We start from the raw sequence: 15,444 nt of genomic DNA, 5'->3' as shown, positions 1-15,444 counted from the left end.
CCTTATGGAAAATGTGCCACTGTGTTAGTAGCTACTCAAACGAAATGTACCACTTGAAAGGTTAAAAAGTATGATAGGAAGGACTTCCTTTGTAGCCTAGGGTTAACAAGCTTGCCTCTTACTTAGATACCTGGGGTCTGGGTCATTGAATTTTACCTGGATCTGAAGCTGCTACAAGGTCTGCTCAGCCCATTGAGGAGCTATCTGATGATGAGATAGCAACTCCAGGCTAGAAATCCAAGAATACTGGCTGAGAGTGTTTGTCGCGAATAGTGCCATGGGGTTTGATTGTTTGTTTTACAATAGGAACGACAAGAAGGAACAGACTAAGAAATGAGAATGTCACAAGGAAATCAGAGTGGAAAAGCTTCATGGCAGAATGGAGGGAAATAAAATAAGATGGTTTGGAGGTGTTTACAGGATGGAAGTGAGAGGGATACTGAAGCAGATGATAGAGGCTGAGACTGAAGGAAGGAAAACAAGTGGTAGACCAAAACTAAGGTGGTGAGAAAAATGAAATGGCGTGCGGCTTTTAGTGCCGGGAGTGTCCGAGGGCAAGTTCGTTTCACCAGGTACAAGTCTTTTGATTTGACACCCGTAGGCAACTTGCATCGTGGTGAGGATGAAATGATGATGAAGAAGGCACACACACCCAGCCCCTGTGCCAGTAGAATTAACCAATTATGGTTAAAATTCCCGACCCTGCCGGGAATCGAACCCCATGACCCAAAGGCGAGCACGCAAACCATTTAGCCATGGAGCCGGGCACTTAAGTGGTTATGCAAGACTAAGAGCACCATAATACAAATATCATCATCATCATCATCATCATTTCTCCTTGTCCAGTTCCTGCCGGGTCGGGGTATTTGTGGCACTTCTCCATCTTCCTCTTTCCTTCCACCATACCTCTTCCACGATCTTGTCCCAGTCTAAATTTCTTCTACTTATGCCTCTCTTCACTGATTCAGTCCACCTTGTTCTAGATCTTCCTCTTGCTCTCTTGCCCTCGCACTTTGCCTCCAGCATCTGTCTTGGAATTCTATTCTCCTCCATCCTCTTTACATGTCCTAACCACCTTAGTTTATTCTTTTCAATTCTCTCATTCAGCTTTCCTATGCCAACTTCCTTCCTAACATCTTTGTTTCTCACTCTGTCTTTCCTTGTCTTTCCTATCATACTTCTTAGTAATTTCATCTCACTGGCTTCAATTCTACTCTCTTTCCTGCTAGTCAAAGTCTCAGTAGGACTACTTTTTATTACGCATTAGCCTATATTATTTTTTACAGTTTTGCGTTGCGGAAAAATGCCATGGGTAGTTGTTAGGTCCGCCCTCTCAATATTTATTTTAAAATCATTAGTTTACAGAATTATTATTATTAGTACATGTTTTGTTAGTTTATACAGTACAAATAATAAAAATAATAATAATTGTGTAACGAGTTTAAAATAAATATTGACAGGGTGGACCTAACAGCTACTCGTGGTATTTTTCCACAAGCATAGTCAATACAAACGAATCAAATACCAATAATGGCCAAATTTGTTGATTTTGCTTTATGTTGCACCAACACAGACAGGTCTTTGGCGACAATGAGATAGAAAAGGGTGAGGAGTGGGAAGGAAGCGAACATGGCCTTAATTAATGTACAGCCCCAGCATTTGCCTGGTGTGAACATGGGAAACCATGGAAAACCACCTTGAGGGCTGCCGACAGTGGAGTTTGAACCCACTATCTCCCAAATGTAAGCTCACAGCTGCGCAACCCTAACTGTACAACCAACTTGCTCGGTTTTTCATTATGCATCATGTTGTCAAAATATTCAAGCTTCTGTCTTTTGACACAAAGCAATAGTTCTGTCTTCTATTATGATGCTTATTCATTGTTTTAGTATTGCTTACTTTTCCGCCCATGTGAACACAACACGCACTGGAAACCCACATTTCAAAGATTTCCGATTTCTTGCACGAGACCTAGGTTAAAGTTCACTTTTTCATGTCATGTAACAGCATGAGGGTAAAGTATTATCAGACCATTTACATCCTAAGATTCTGATTTAAGTTACTTGAGCAGGCAAGGTTCTTAAACACTAGGTTCTTAATTTTCTTTTTTTTTTTTCTCGAATGTTCAGTCCTCCTCTCAATCTCTTGGCAATATTGTGTGCTGTCGAACACATTGTATTTCTTCATTCCTAGTTTTAGCTTGGCCTGAATAGGCTATGTTTTGCTTGTTGACTATCATGAACTTGGTCTTTGAATTACAATCAATGTGGACTTGAGGTTTGAACTTTGTTTCGATTCCGGTTCAGTATGATGGTATTGGAACTTACTCAAATACGTCAGGCTTAATATCGGTAGATTTACTGGCGCATGAAAGAACTCTTGTGGGAGAAAATTCTGGCACTTTGGCGTCGCCGAAAATCGAAAGATTAGGTAGTGGGACGTAAAATCAATACCTAACATTATTATTTAACTTTTTATAGCATGATTTTGAGATGATGTGACTTATCAGCTAACAGCACCTATCATCTGCGTAGCGAAAGTTACAAATGTCAAGCGCTGAGGTCAGAGGTTAGGAAGTTCTCACGTTTGGCTTCGAAGAGATACTAAGATTTAGTGCTTACTGTATTTGGAATGTCCGTGACTTAGGAAAAACTGAAGTTATGAATTCTAAAGCTTACAATAGCTACATTCGGTTTCTGTTTTAAATACCCGCCGAAATTGCCTATCGATGTTCATGTGAACTTCTTTAACGTATTCGAAGCTCGATAAAAAATTATCACGTGACGACAAGGTCATCAGTAATTTGTAAATAGAGAAACTGTGATTCACCAGATTTTATAGCAGAAATTGCTATTCCTGATCAAAGTCATTCGTCATCGTAGTTAATGCGCATTGTTATGTGTCAGTGTGTCTGCCATGTAGCTTGATGACAACACATCTGCTTCTGTAGAACGTTCATTACGTTTATCCCGTCCTAATTTAATTTTTGAGTTGTTTCAAACACACAGGTGTTTATTTTGTGCTTTAACAATCATTTAAAAGGATTTACGACGCATATCCAAGATTTATATACGTCTGGTTGTGTCTTCGTTCATGTATGTTAACCTTCAGTCGTATAAATGTCATTTTAAGTCGTAGAATATATTTGTTTATTTTCTCAAGTGAAAATCAAACTTTGAATATCGTCTGAGTGCTATTATTTATTCATGATTTAAGTAGCTATTCATGAATAAACGGACGTGTCATTACCGTAGGCACCCGTGGATTATTACGGGCAAAGAGAATGATTACGGGAACGTCGAGAAACTGAAATATGGACACGAAATCAAAGGGCTTGTTTTTTCTCGAAGTTAACTTAATCTTAGTCTATTGATGTTATTTGTACATTCGTAGACAAGATAAATAATTTCACTATTTCAGAGTAACTGGGTGTGTGGTGTACCTGGACAGTAATCTTCAGGGTCTCTTAACCTTGAATTTTGTTTTGACAGCTGTAATGTCGGTTCTGTTTTTGTATAAACAGCTGATACCTGAATTTGTAACACCATGCTGAATTACTAGAATAATATTATAAGTCTGAAAATAAGAAAAACGAATTTAGGATTTGTTTTTCTGAAATATTGGTGTAAATATTTGAACTGCTGCCTTTAATGTTTTGTTAGTTTATACAGTACGAATAATATTAACTTATATGGTGCGTACAATAATAATAATAATAATAATAATAATAATAATAATAATAATAATAATAATAATAATTGTATATTGAGTTTAAAATAAATAACAGCTCTTAAATCCTCCAAGTTTATGCTCCTTTTTCTGAGGAATTATGGAATGTATTTTTGAACTTTGCTAGGTTAGGAATTAAATAGTCTCTGTACAGCCCACTGATCCTCATTTAGAAAACTGGCTCTTACACTCAGAAGCCACGATGATTCTTCCCCCTACACCATGTTCTAATAGCTGGAACAAAAAAGAAAAGGAAAAATAAAAGAGTACCAATTGTTATAACATAGGATCTATCACTGTTTAATCTCCATGCCTGAGATTACATAGCTATATTTTATAGATTATCAGCAGTACTACTGGTTTAACTACTGGTAGGCCTATCTGTGAGAATTTGTTTCAGTTTGGGGAAAATGAATGTCCCAGTTTTCAGTGTTGCAAAAATTAGGCTTAAAGTTTTAAATCATGCTTGCATAATTTTTTTTCTTTTAAGCAGGTGATTAGTAATTGCATGCACCATAATAAAGGTCCTCTGCTTTCTCCTTTTTTTTTTTTTGCCTCTTTAGTTATTTGGAAAGCGAGTTAATCTAAATTGGCAACATGTAAACTGTGAAGTTCTGCTATAGTATCAAGTATTCTGTCAAAGTGACATACCATACTTAACCAGTTTAGCTATTTTCATCTGTATTGTTCCATATTTATTTTTATTTTTTACCAGCAAACACATTTTTAGTTATTCAGGTCCTCACAGTATATTGTTGAAGGCCTCATTTACATTTTACGTCTTGTCTCGAATGATCAGGATGGGCTAGAAATCCATAAACTGATAGTTTGTATATCATACATTACACACATCTTCATTATAGACTGTTGTATCTTTCAGCGTTCAGTCTGCATGCCTCTGTGGGTGGGGATAGTAGAATAACATTCATGCATGGGGCAATTTCATATTAACCCATATTATCTCACCTATTTATAACAAATGCTACGGAGCTGCACAGGTCCTCTAGTAAATACTAAATAAAAATTAATATACCACAACAAGGAAGGCAAGACTGCACTGGAATGGTGATGATGGTGGTGATTATTATTTTAAGATTTTTAAGAGGAAGAACAACTGGATAACCATCCTCTGCACTGGTATGGACTTATAGCCAGAGCTGATGGAGAACCAATTGCAAAATAGCCGCTTGAACTTAGCCTTGATGGACAGCGACCCCAAGGATAACCGAGAAAGCGGTGGATAGATTGTCTGCAGGAAGATATGCAAAATGCAAGCATCCGCTATCAAACACAGTAGACTGGATGAAGTGGAGCACAAGATGTACAGGCAGGAAGACAGACCCCACAGCCTGATAGGAGTAATGCCAATGAAGAATAAAATTCCATTTAATCATGCAATAAACCAAAAAATCTATTTATTATTTAAAAATTCAACTTACCATCATAACAAATTTCCTTTCCAAATATTTGGAAGTCATGAAATCAGGACACATTGTTTAGTATCTGGGCACTGACTGGTGTAAATTAACTTACATGCTGCATTCTGACTGTTGCTGGTATTTTTCTGTTGATTTAATTCTTCCTAGGACATGGAATTTTGCCTTATCAATTTAGATATGCTGTATCACTTGTTTGTAAGATATATCTGCTCACTGAGTGAGTTGTCACACGGATCAGGTAATGTGACTGTTAGCTTGCATACAGGAGATTGTGGATTCGAATCCCGGTATTGGCAGCCCTGAAGATGGTTTTACATAGTTTCTCATTTTTACACCAGGTAAATGCTGATTAATTTAAGATCGAAGATTGGTGTGGTTTGGCGACATGCGCTATATGTCCAAGCGGCTTCTACCATATCTAATACTTTGAAGATGAAGACCTGCACATTGGAAGGCTCTATGGAAAACCTATGCGAAACAGACCTCAAAAATCAAAGGCTTAGCTTCCTTGATGGCAAATGTGAAGCTGTTAGTCATCCGCCATGGAAAATCATTTTGTATTATGTTTGTGATCCAGCTGCAGTGCATCAGCTTCAAGGTGAATGCCTCCAACCATTAGATAAAGACGACGAGGAGGAGGAGGAGAAATGCTGTATCTTAATTAATGCTACAAGCTCTACTGGCCCAACTATAGCCCTTTCTCATCCTTGCGTCTGCAGAAGCCCTTCTATGTGTTTCGCGATATTAAATTGCTAGCAAAGAACATATATATCCATTTGGAGGTTCACAGTTTTGTGAAATGTGTGTGGGACTACATAGATTACAGCTGAGTATAATTTAACTATTGTAAGTTTTGTCATTTCTCTGTTTCCTGATTTTATAACCTTGGATGTCATCATCCTTTTTTGTTTTACTGAGCAAGTTGGTTATGCGGTTAGGAGCATGCAGCTGTGAACTTGCATTTGTGAGATAGTGGGTTCGATCTCCACTGTCGGCAGCCCTGAATTTGGTTTTCCGTGGTTTCGCATTTTCACACGCAAATGCCGGGGGTATATCTTAATTAAGGCCACGGTCACTTCCTAACCACTTTTAGCCCTTTACTATCCCGTCTTTGCCATAAGACCTGTCTGTGTCGGTACGATGTAAAGCAACTTGTAATTATTTTTTTTCTTTTCAGAAGATTGAAGAATCATGTTGTACACGCAGAATATTCCAGTGAGTGGTACAGTGCACTCCATGGATGATTCGAACTTTGTGGGATTATCTGAGGTACAAGAAGTTCAGATTTTCGCCAAACAAATGCTCTTGCATCGACTTTTCATTGGTCACTACCAGGAGAGGCGATATGTGGATGCTCTCAAGTCTTACAGGTGAGATTTTTCATAATGATCTGTTTGGAATATTAGTCTCTCCAATGTTTCCTGTCATTCCACCAACTCTTGACAGTATGTTCTAGTCTTTTTTCTCTCTCTCTCTCTCTCTCTCTCTCTCCCTGTGCAATCGTGATCTCCCAGGAGGATGTTGGTCAGTTATCTCCATCTCTTGCGGTTCTCGGCCAGACGTCCTGTTCCAAAGGGGTTCAAACCCAGTTATATTCTTGATAATGTTCGACCATCGAGTGGGGACTACTCCACGATCTCTCTTGCCGGGAACATTTCCAAGAATAAGTTTCTCTAAGCTGTCATTCTCATGTCGCGTAGTATGTCCTAAGAATTGTAAAACTCTTTGTTTACTTGTGATATTCTGGATAAGCTGGTTTAGAATAGAATCATGGCTGCGAAAAGCTCTCGAAGGTATGCTCAACATTCTTCGCCAGCACTACATTTCAAAATAACCCACTTTATTCAGTTCTGTAGCACGGAGAGTCCATTGCCCATACCAGAATATTGTTAACTAAAAAGAAAACCTAAGGTGTCATATTTGAACGAATATCTCTCAGTATCCACTTTTATCTCCTGCCTTCTTCCGAGTATCCTTCAGTCTTCCCTGCCATAGTCTAGTCTTGAAGACTAGACTTTTCACACTGATCCTCTTGATTTGGGAAACTCGAGAAGTACCTGACGACTTGAAGAATGCTACCATCATCACTATCTTCAAGAAAGGCGATCGTATGTGGGAACTACCGTGGTATATTGCTTTTGTCAATTACAGGTAAAATTCTCACAAGAATCCTATTAAACTGGCTCCGAGTTATCTCAGACAGGATTTTGCCTGTGTCTCAATGTGGTTTCCGAACCTCCAGAGGCACAATAGATATGATCTTCTGTGCTAGACAACTCCAGGAAAAATGCAGAGAATCTCGTGCTCTAACACCTGCAAAACTACAACAGTCAGTCAACTGCTTTAAAACTGCATGTGATTGCTTTGGTCTTGCCATAATGCCCAAAAAGAACAAAGGCCCAGGATTAACACTTTCTGAGTTCAGTATTTCCAGCTTAGACACAACACTGGAACAGGTTGATCACCTTTCATATCTTGGAAGCATCTTGTCTAAACGGTGTACCTGTGAACAAGACATTGATAAAAGAATAGGGGCTGCTCATGCAGCATTCGAACGGTTAATACACAGAGTCTTCATGAATAACGACCTAAAACTGCATACCAAACTCGTGGTGTACAAAGCTGTTGTCATTTCCATGCTGCTGTATGGCTATGAAATTTGGAAACTCTATCGCTGTGATATCAAAAACTTGAGTGCTTCCACCAGCAGAAAATGAGATTCATCTGAATATTAAGTGGGAGGACTATGACCAGCACGGCAGTTCTCGACAAAGCGCAGCTAAATAGCATTGAGGCAACAATCATCGCTCATCAACTGAGATGGTTAGGCCATGTTCACCGCATGGGTGATACCAGGCTTCCCAATCAAATTCTTTATGGTGAACTTTGCTCCGGCAGTAGACCTCATGGAGCCCCTCTTAAGCGTTTTAAGGACCAGCTGAAACAAATCATGAAAACAACTGTTATATATATATATATATATACAGACATGGGAAAAATGTGCTGTGGACCGCTCACTGTGGTGGAATGTCCACCGCTGTCAACTTGTTTGAAAGAGAATGCTGCAGACATCATGAGGCCAAGCGACAAGCAAGCAAACTCCGTCCATTACAGCCCCTCCCTCCTCCATCCATTCAGCGTGATTTGTGTAGGCGTATGTTTTATACCAGGATTGATCTGTTTAGTCATCGTAAACACATCCATAAACTGAGTTGAACTGGTCAATGTATGCAGGAAGAAGTTTTATATACTCGGATCGAGTTACAGCCGACGACGACTATGCCATACCATCTTGTCATGGAAGCTTTCAGATCTCCCGATGATAATCGTCACAAAACTTTCGGAGTGAACAAGGAAGAAACCAAACTAACTGGTTAGAAGAGCGGCATTTCTTAATCACCTGCAACCCATAAAATATGGCTCATGAAAGGAGGGACTATAATGTATGCAGTAATAAGAAGTCAAACACCCTGTACAGTACTCGGCACGGTAAGTTATACACCAAAAAGGAGATATCGCCATCCTATTATCCTTTTTTTTTTCAGGTCATCACTGCTGCCAACTTGACTAGTTACATATTAAAATTACCAGACATAATCATTACTAACTAACCTCAGAGTAAGCATCAATAATGGAGGTTCCCTTACCCCAGTAATTGATAAAAAGTTAAGATGAAATAAATCAAGATATTCCTAATAAATTTGGTTTTAAAGCTCAGTGAGGAATTAAGGAAGTAACACACTCTATCACCCTCACTCAATTTAATGTTACATATTTCTGCTTGTATTTTGATATATGCATACAAGGTTAGTTTATACGAGGGCCATCCGGAAAGTAGTACCCGTTAGCGCCGCATGAAGCCGCGGGCAAGGTCAGACCGCGTCAGTGGCTTGTCTGCCTGCTCTGTGCGAGGTTGCGTGATGCTAGCATTGCCTGTGTTGTCTCTTTGATCGTTTAAAATGTTTAAACAAATTGAGAACCCCACCAGTTGTGAAGTGAGGGCCGTGATTAAATTTCTTAATGCATGAAACGTTCGACCTTGTGATATTCATCGCCAATTAACGGAGGGGCATGGAGGCAATGTGATGGACGAGTCGTCTGTTCGGCGCTGGTGTCGCAACTTCAAGCTGGGGAGGGGGAATACACACGACGAGGAGTGTTCAGGGAGACCATCTGCCATTACAGACCAACTGTTGAGCACAGTAGACGAATGCGTGAGAAACGATCGGCGCGTCACAATTAATGAACTCTGTGAACATTTTCCTAATGTATCTCGAACAATTGTTCATGAAATTGTCAAAGACCATCTACATTATTCAAAAATCTGTGCAAAGTGGGTCCCTCGCATGCTTACAGAGGAGCACAAATCCAAGCGTACGGCTGCAGCACGGACGTTTCTGGGACGTTATTCCGATGAAGGAGACTCTTTCCTGACTCGCATCATTACTGGGGACGAAACATGGGTTTGTTATGCATCACCTGAGAGTAAACGACAGTCAATGGAGTGGCATCATGCTCATTCACCAACCAAACCAAAAAAATTCAAGACAGTTCTGTCCACCAGGAAACTCATGGCAACCGTTTTCTGGGATCACCGAGGTGTACTGCTCATTGATTTTATGGCCTGTGGAGACACAATTAATGCTAATGCTTATTGTGAAACATTAAAGAAATTACGGCGGGCAATACAAAATCGACGGCGAGGTCTATTGTCTACAGGCGTCATTCTCCTTCATGACAATGCCAGGCCTCATGCAGCTGCGTTAACACCACAACTTTTGCAGCAATTCAAGTAGGAAACCTTCGACCATCCCCTGTATATCTCGGACTTGGCCCCTTCGGATTGTCATCCTTTTACGAAGCTTAAAGACTTTCTGGCGGGAAAAAAATTTGACAGCGATGAAGAACTTAAACGAGCCGTGACTACGTATCTCAATACGCTGGCGGCAGAGGACTATGACGCTGGAATACAAAAACTCGTCCCACGTTATGACAAATGCCTAAATTTGCTTGGAGATTGTGTGGAGAAGTAGTGTAAAGTATGCTATTTCCAATAAAAATGTGTATATTTGTTAATATTTACTCCTGTGTCTTTATTGCGCAAACGGGTACCACTTTCCGGATGACCTTCGTATTAGGTTATGTTAGGTTGATAAAAAAAAATTCTTCCATTTCAACTGATTCAATTAAGCCAGAAACTTGTCGTAGAAACAAGATTAAAATATATTCTTAACCCCGCTAATATTACAACTTTTGTTATCATTGCTGTGTCACTGCGGTATATGTTTGCCAAGTTTTCCTTTTTCAGTTCCTCGTAGATATTTATGATAGCCTTCTGAAGAAGAGAGCTTTGTAAATGAGATGACGAAGGTTCCCTTTTCGGAGAAGAACTTGTAGATTTTTCCGTGCTTTTTAGACATCATCATTAAATTCTATGTAGAAACTGGGCGAAATAAGATCGTTATTAATACTTAAGTGCGTTCATTATTTCACACCAACTGTGTTATTAAATGCATTATTCAAACATGCCACACTTCTACTTACCTAATATTATCCAAATTGCTTTGCAGTCCTAGAGAAAAATGAAATATGCATTACTTATTCTTACAGTTGTAATAGTAGTGACTTTTCGCAACACGGCAGTGGGAGTACGTATAATCTTGCATGTCATAACTAAATAGTGCCAACATGCAAGATGAACGTAACTATAAGATGATGTTATTCATGAAGTATATTTTGGGCTTGCCCGTATAAAGCAATATCGCCCAAGAATTATCAGGGAGGTGGTTGAAATACGTAAACACCCAGATAACTTTAACCACAATGCAGGCTACAACCTCAGTGAATCATGGCTACTTATTATCAGAACCATTAGAGAATGATGCTTTAGTGTTGCCATTCGTTGTCTCTAGCATGGGGCTGATATGGCATTCCTTTTACATCTTAGGGCACCATTTTAAGTTCCTTGTCGCTTTCTCTTAGCAACCTTTAATGCATAGTTTCATTTCTCTGTTGTCTCCTGATGAAGAAAGACAAGGTTCCTTTTGAAACGTGTAGAGTGTGTTTCTTACGCAAATAATCCCCGCACCCTAACTTTAGGAAGGCTGATTTTGAAAGAAATGCCAACACTGACTCAAATAAAACCTGCACCCCAAATTCGTGCCTCAATTTTTTTTAAATATGCGGGTATTATTTACGTAAATACGGCGTATTTATCCGAATAATCCCTGCAACCTAACTTTAGGTAGGCTGATTTTGAAAGAAATGCCAACATTGACTCAAATAGACCCGCACCCCAATTTCGTGCCTCAATTTTTTTCAAAAATATGCGGGTATTATTCGCGTAAATACAGCGTATTTACGCAAATAATAACAGTACCCTAACTTTAGGAAGACTGATTTTGAAAAAAAAAAATTCCAACATTGACTCAAATAAAACCCGCACCCCAATTTTGTGTTTCAATTTTTTTTAAATATGCGGGTATTATTCGCGTAAATACGGTAATTACACGGCATAAGCCCAAAGTATACTTCATGAATAGTTACACGGGCCATGAAAGTCGTAATGATAATATAAGATGTTGTGTCGGCAAGTAGGGTCCCTGAACTGTATGGTTAGCTACGCTGAATCAAACCCAGTAGTTAGAAAATACTGTAACTATAAATCACTACCTTCAGTATTGGCAGGGGAGAGAGAGTAAGGTTGTACCGTTAGTGACCACGCTTACATGGCGGGCCTTCATGTCATTATGTGATGCTGCAGATGCCTAACAGGTATCCTGCTTGGTGTTCTTCAGCAATCTGATTCAGGGCATGGGCCTGTTCGTGTGCTAACAAATACTGTATGTGAAATACATGAATACATAGAGATACATTACAGAGGGCAATGATGGAATGGGAGTGCACACTCCAGGACAGGGGGATGGAAGTTAATGTTAGTAAAAGTAAAGTTATGCACCTAACTAGGAAAGAACAGAAAGACCTTAACATCGAGTGGCAGAATGAGATTTCAGAACAGGTTCGGCAGTTTGAATATTTAGGCAGCATCATAACAGCAGATGGGAAAGTGGATTCTGAAATAAATCACAGAATCCATAAAGCTAACAATCTATATTATAATATTAATAATGCCATCATAGGAAAGAGAGAAGTTACCAGGAAAGCAAAAATGAGAATATACAAATCAGTATATCTTCCAGTGCTGACGTATGGATCTGAAAGCTGGACACTGCAGATTAATTTGGAGAGCAGAATCACTGTCACAGAAATGAAATATTTGTGTAAAACAGTTGGAAGGACAAGGAGGAATATGGTTAGAAATACTAGGACAAGGGAAGAGTGTCTTAACTAAGAACCACTGATTAGTTTAATTGAAAAGAAGGAACTTGGATGGTTGGGGCACCTGGTGAGGATGGAAGAGGAAAGGAAGCCTTAACAAATATTCCAAGCAAGACCAGAGGGAAAAAGAGGGAGGGGACAACCAAGGCTGGAATGGGACACGTACATCTTTGACCTGGCATGAAAGAGGGGAAAGACTCCAGTAGAATTGAGAAGATTAGCACTGGACCGGACTTCGTATGGGAAGTGGCTGAAGGACATGACGCCTGCGAGGGCATAAAGGGAAAGGAGAAAGTAGAAGAAGAAGAAATACATGAATACTATTGTGTATTTAGCAAAATTTATGGCCCTGAGGTTCACTCAGCCTACACCAAAAATGAGTACCAGGTTAATTCCTGGGGGCAAAGGCGGCCGGGCGTAGAGCTAACCACTCTACCCCATCAAGTGCCGAGGTTACGGATAGTGGAAGCCTTTACCTTCCACCGCTCCAAGGGCCTTCATGGCCTGTACGGAGATGACTTTGCTTTGCTTTGCTTTATTTAGCAAAATTACTTGTCGAGTGCGATTACAACAGCAGCTGAATGTGCTGAATAGAAGGATTGAACAATGGGAATTGAGGATTAGCGTGGAGAAGAGCAAGACAATGGTGATGATTAGAGGAGGTAAAGAAGGAAAAGAAACTATCAAAATTGGAGACAAAGAACTGGAAATTGTAGAACACTTCAATCAGTCAATCAGTTAATCATCAATAATCTACAATTAGGGCTATCACCCAGGTGGCAGATTCCCTATCAGTTGTGTACCTAACTTTTTCTTAAATGTTTTCAAAGAATTTGGAAATGTATTGAATATTTTCCTTTTATAATATATTCCATTCTCTTACTCCTTGTCTTATAAATGAAGATTTGTCCTCCTGAATTCCAACTTTATCTTCATATTATGATCTTTCCTACTTTTCAAAGCTCTACTCAAGCTTATTCGTCTTCTAATGTCATTCCACGCCATCTCTGTACTGACAGCTAGAAACATACCATGTATATAAATACACTATGGGTGATGGTTTGGTCCACCCTGTCAATATATTATCAAGTTCATGTTTTGAAAGTCCCAATTCCCTTCCTGATGATCGTGTATGAGTGAAGTAATTGTACAAAATTAGGAACTTGATAATATATAGACAGGGTGGACCAAACCATCAGATGTAGCATATTTATATGAACTTAGTCATTACGGACCAACTAAGGACCGAAAATGGTCAAATTTGTTGAACATACCACTTAGTCGAGCTTCTCGTCTCCTTATTCCCAAGTCTTCCCAGCCCAAAGTTTTCAGCATTTTCATAACATTGCTCCTTTGTCGGAAATTACCCAGAACAACAAGTCATGCTGCTTTCTTTTGGATCTTTTGCAGTCTTTGTATCAAGTGGTCCTGGTGACGGTTCCATACTCCGGAACCATACTCTAATTGGGGTCTTACCAGTGACTTACACACCTTCTCCTATACTTGGAAAGTGAACTGGCAGAAAATGGAAGACTTGAAATGGAAATTAGTAGAATGATACAGGCAAGTGCCTTTTACCAACCAGGTATGAAGGTTAATATGGAATAAAGGTGTACCATTGAAGATTAAATTAATAATGTTCAAGGGGTATTACAAGGCAGCTAAAATGAAATTCCTGAGGAGTATGGTACAGAAAATGATAATGGCGTATGGCCTCCGGAGAGGCCTGGTGCAGGTCTTTTTCTAGTAGACGGCCTATTAGGCGACCTGCATGTCTGTGGAGATGAGGGCCCTACCTAGGATGATTTCTAATGTTGAATACACCACACACACCCAGCCCCCAAGCCATTGGAACTAAGGTTAAAAGCCCCAACCCAGCCGGGAATCAAACCCAGGACCCTCTGAACCGAAGGCCAGTATGCTGACCATTCAGCCAACAAGTCGGACATGGTACAGCAGACAGGGAAAGATAGAGTAAGAAGTAAATACATATGAAAAGAGCTAAATGTGCAAAAACTAAATTATAAACTGGAACAAAACCGATTGAAGTGGTCTAGAGATGTCAAGTGGATGAAAGAAGAAAGACTGACAAGACAAACAATAGAAAGACAGACGACAGAGAAGAGAGGACATGGAAGATCAAGAATATGATGGATGAACTCTGTGAAGAAGAGCCTAGGACAACGGAACGTGGACTGGAACACAGGGTTGTTTGAGGAATGGGAGAGAGACAGGACAAAGTGGAGAAGAACTATATTATCCCCACCCAATGTCAGCTGGGAAAGGGGAATTTTAGATGATAATGATGATGAGTAGGATTACTATCTGATGGCACAAACCCTCGTCCAGCTCCCACCGGGTTGGGATGTTTATTGCATCTTCCTCTATCCGAGCACCATTGTTCCTCGTTAACTCTGTTCCATTCCAGGTTTCTTCTAATTATACTATTCTTGATCATTTTCAGCCATCTTAATCTTGATCTCACTCTTGTCCTCCCTCCTTATAGCTAGGTTTCCATAATTCACTTTGGCATCCTTCCCTCTTCCATTCTCTTAACCTTTCCAAACCATCTAAGTTCATCCCTCTCCACTTTGTTGAAAGCTTTTCCACTCTGATTTCCTTTCTGACGTTCTCATTTCTTACTCTGTCCTTTCTTGTCTTATCTATCATTCTTCTTAAAAATTTAATTTCACTGGCCTGGAATTTATTCTCCTGTCTGTTGTCAGTGTCCAGGTCTCCGCTGCATATGTCACATCTTATACATCACCTCTTTACAGTTTGTTGGTACTTCCTTCCTCCACACCAGGTTTCTCACACTCTGATGATGATATCACGGAATATCTCGACAATTATTCAAGTGATGATGTTTCTTTTTCCGAATCAGAAAGTGAAGTTGGTAATATTCCAGCACCTTCAGTATGAAATGTGTATTTTATTA

At 39.6% G+C, this 15,444-nt stretch overlaps 1 protein-coding gene across 1 annotated transcript in view; it reads left to right on the top strand.

Annotated features, from left to right (window-relative positions):
* The first annotated feature begins 2,955 nt into the window (after positions 1-2,955).
* Positions 2,956-15,444, top strand: part of LOC136884659 (uncharacterized) — a 36,654-nt gene continuing 24,165 nt past the window's right edge. The window contains exons 1-2 of the mRNA XM_068230092.1: positions 2,956-3,095; positions 6,346-6,538. Coding sequence (XP_068086193.1) covers positions 6,360-6,538 — 179 coding nt within the window. The 5' untranslated portion in view covers positions 2,956-3,095; positions 6,346-6,359. The remainder of the gene's footprint in view (positions 3,096-6,345; positions 6,539-15,444) is intronic.

Source organism: Anabrus simplex, chromosome 13 (genome assembly GCF_040414725.1).
Source record: "Anabrus simplex isolate iqAnaSimp1 chromosome 13, ASM4041472v1, whole genome shotgun sequence".
NCBI classification, from domain to species: Eukaryota; Metazoa; Arthropoda; class Insecta; order Orthoptera; family Tettigoniidae; genus Anabrus; species Anabrus simplex.
Note: the sequence above shows the minus strand (reverse complement) of the source record. Positions and strands in the feature narration are given on the sequence as shown.